The sequence below is a fragment of the Papio anubis genome, chromosome 8 (genome assembly GCF_008728515.1).
Source record: "Papio anubis isolate 15944 chromosome 8, Panubis1.0, whole genome shotgun sequence".
NCBI lineage: Eukaryota > Metazoa > Chordata > Mammalia > Primates > Cercopithecidae > Papio > Papio anubis.
Window position 1 is genome coordinate 137922218 of NC_044983.1, and position 3509 is coordinate 137925726.

The following is a 3509-nucleotide window of genomic DNA, read 5'->3' on the forward strand; positions in this document are numbered from 1 at the left end:
GGTCCTGGGCGACCCCCGCCACTGCCCTGGTTACTCCCGCATGCGCCTCGGGTATGCCCAGCTGGTCAGACCACTGCCTGCTGCATACTGCTCCCACCCCAGCAGCCACAGGTGCCCGCACGACCCCACGGGCATGGCCCAGCTGACGTGTGGGGCCTTAGAACCCAAGACCTAGCTGGGCAGTGCTTAGAAGGTGTGCAGCCCAGGGGACACCAGGGGACTGGGGTCTGATGAGGGGCAATGTCTGGGGGTGGCTCAGGCCCACAGCAGCCCATGCTCCCCGCTGGCTCTGCCCACCTCCCGACAGTGGCGACAGTGGCACAGAGCACTGTGACTGTGATGGGACAGCCAGGGCCAGGCAGAGGGGGAAGCAAGCCTGAAAGTCAGGTCTCCTGGGTCCTGAGGACCCTGGGCTCCTCCTCCTCTAATCTCCTCAGCCGTCCCAAGGGGACAGCGGGCAGTTGTCAGAGGAGGTGACTGAAACCGTGGAGCTGTGTGGTACCAGCAGGCCCAGGTGCACACACCCAGGCAGACCCCCTGGGCCGCGCAGGCAGAGCCAGATGTATCCACCCTGGGAGGAAAGTGGATTCCAACTCTGAGCTTCCTTTCCACTCTAGGGTGGGAGTGACGCCTCCAGGGTGTGCAGGGGAGATTTTAGCGGGAGGAGATGTTCCCTGGGCTAGGGAACAGGTCTTGGTCTGAGATGCCAGGCTAGTTTGCATCAGGAAAGGGCCCAGGAGGCATTTCTCCCCCTAAGTCTCTCTTTTCCTGTCTGTGAAATGGGTCACAGAGGCTCTGGGTGATAGGGAGGAGCAGGTGCCTAGAATGTGCTGTCATTCAGCCTGGCTCTCCTGAAGGCCAGCTCTGCAGGGTGTCAGTGCCCAGGAAGGACAAAAGTCATCTCCACTCTTGGCTTATTTATGTTTTATAAGCGTGGGGTATGGAAGGCAGAGGGTGCCCCTGGTGTGGTTCTCTCCCCTCAGACCCCATGAGTGAGCTGTGCCCCGGCAGCAGGCGGTGACCGCAGGTGGAGCCAGGCCCTGTCAGAGAGGAGGTGCCTGAGGAGCACCTTCCACCCTGCCGCCCTCGGTTCAGAGTTCCGAGTTGCAGAGGTCTCGGAAGCAGCAGTAGATCAGGTGGGCAGCCCCGATGCTGTCGGGGTCGGTGGCCATACAGGAGCGGGAGCAGGAGCGGGTCACCACGGGGCTCTGGTTGAAGGGGAACTCTGCAGGGTGGGCCAGTGTCAGAACCCACACTCCCCTGCAGCGTCTGCCTGCAGCTGCACTGCTCCCAACCGCCGTCCGCTGACCTCGCCCTCCCTGCGATCCCGGTTCCCAATAGCCCACATCTGTGAAGCCGCCCGGGGCCCAGCCCTCCTCCGACTGTGACCTGTTCATGAATTATTAGGACTTGTCGGACCTCTGAAGTGCCTGCCTGAGATGGGAGCCCGAGCCCAGAGGCTGTGGCAACACCACCCAGTGGGTCTGTGTCAGAGCTGGTGTTTGGGCCCCCAGGGGACCCCGACCATTAAGCCCCACCCACCTCCAGCGCCTGGTGCCCCAGGACTGGATCTCTGAGGGGGCTGTGCCACCCTCGTGGAAGGCACCCCAGCCAAGGTGTGGCAGCCTGTTCTGCCCATCCCACCTGCTGCCTTTTGGGCTGAGAGGAGCACCAGCAAAGGAGGGAGGCACTTGGGGGAGGTGGCCCTGACTCCAGTGCACCCGGCACTGCCGTGGGGCCTGGACTCACCTGCCTCCACCGTCACCAGTGTGGTCATGCAGGCTGTGTCCTCCGGCTTGCAGTGGGTAATGGTCTTGCAGGAAGCACTGACCATGGGCTGCTCGCAGGTGTAGCACTTGAGGGCCTCACCTAGGTGAGGGATGGGGGCAGAACCTCATCACCTGGCCTCGGGGGCCTCATCCTGGAACCAGGAGGCAGGGGCTGAAGGAGTCTCGCTGACATCTTTCAAGGCCCTGGGGAGCCCTTCAAGGGGGCCTCTCTGGCAGCTTTCTCTAACTGAGCTGAGCCACAGACTTGAATGCTGCATCCCTCCACCAAGTCTCCATCTTCCTTCCTGCAGAATGGAGCCATGACCCCTGTCCCAGGAGGGACATGACCCCTGTCCCTCCTGGGCTCTGGGACCCAGGAGGGTCACTGAGAATGAGGAGTGTGAGCCTCATGGGGGCCTAAGGAGGCTCTCGGCTCCAAAGCACCCCTAACAGCCCCATCCCCCTAGGAGGTGGGCAGATAAGCTCAGAGGCAGGGTCCCCACCAGCCTGCGGCCTACTCACCGCAGCCCATGCTCCAGGCTGCCACGAGCAGCAGCTGCACAGCCCAGCGAGAGGCCATTGCTCCGTGGTCAGGAGCAACGAGAGACAGCCAGCCTCACATCAAGGATTTATACCCAGCCCCTTGGGCACCGGCTTCTGGGCGGTGGCAGAACTGGCCGTGTGAGTCAGGAAGGCGGCACAGGGCCCAGTGGGGAGGCAGCTGGCAGGAACATGGCAGGCAGGCAGGGAGCTGGATCTGGGAGCTCTGAGGACGATGACCCTGCCCTCTGCTTGCACACCTCCAACACTGGGGAACTCACTCTTCCCCAGCCATGTCCAGTGGTCCTGGGACAGCTCTGACAGAGAAGGCCTTTCCCACTGAGCTCAGACCGCCCCTCGGATGAGCTGCCATGTCCTGGCTGTGCTTCTGGGGTTCACATAGGCCACCCAGCCCCAACCTGGGGGACCCTTAAGACCCGGGTCAGTGTGGTCTCTGCCCTTGTTGCTCTAGCCCTGCCTGGCACCCCCTCCCTGCAGCCTGGCCTGCAGCCCTCTCCACAGACGTCTACCTGGTCTGTGTACACCTGATACACACCTGCAAAGTAGAGGCCAGAGGTAGGAAGCAGGTGTCAGGTGACGGTAGCGTGGGGCAGCTAGACTGCTCTCAGGCTGACAAGGTTGGGCCCAGGAGTGGCCCCTCATCACTGCCAGCCCCTTCCCACTAATGACCTTTAGACCAAGCCTAAGTTTCTTGGTTTTAGGTTCCTGACAATAGGATTCTGCTCATCCTCCAGCCTCCTGGCCTGACTGTGTTATCTGCTCTTTACTGCATGCCCCCCACCACACCCTGTTGCATATCCATGCCTGCCTATGCCATGCCGCTCAGTGACCACATTACCTGGTCTGCCATCTGATACCCCACATCTTCCCCATGCTGTGAGGCCCACTAAGGTGCCCCTCTCCACAGTCCTTCTAGGAGTCCTGCCAGCCTCTCTCTGGCCTCTCCTCCTTGATGTCCTATGGTTTGCATGGTGGATGGGATTGATGGATGGATGGATGGATGGGGGATGGGATGAATGGGGGATGAATAGGGGATGAATGGGGATCGTCGTCGTCGTCGAAAGAATCGTCGTTAATCGATAATTAGATCGTCGTCGATAAAATGAAATCATCGTAAAGGTCGTCTCGAATCGTCGTGAATCGTCGAGAAAATCGTCGAAAGTAGAAAATCTCTCAGTC

General features: G+C 61.0%; 1 protein-coding gene across 1 annotated transcript; it reads right to left on the bottom strand.

The window, feature by feature from the left end:
• Positions 1–302: 302 nt before the first annotated feature.
• On the bottom strand, positions 303–3222 carry SLURP1 (secreted LY6/PLAUR domain containing 1). Its single transcript, XM_003903218.4, has 3 exons — positions 2292–3222; positions 1750–1869; positions 303–1225 (listed from the first exon to the last, which is right to left on the bottom strand). Exons 1-3 carry the CDS (start codon positions 2347–2349, stop codon positions 1092–1094), a joined length of 312 nt encoding a protein of 103 aa, XP_003903267.1. The 5' UTR covers positions 2350–3222; the 3' UTR covers positions 303–1091.
• Between the last annotated feature and the right edge of the window lie 287 nt (positions 3223–3509).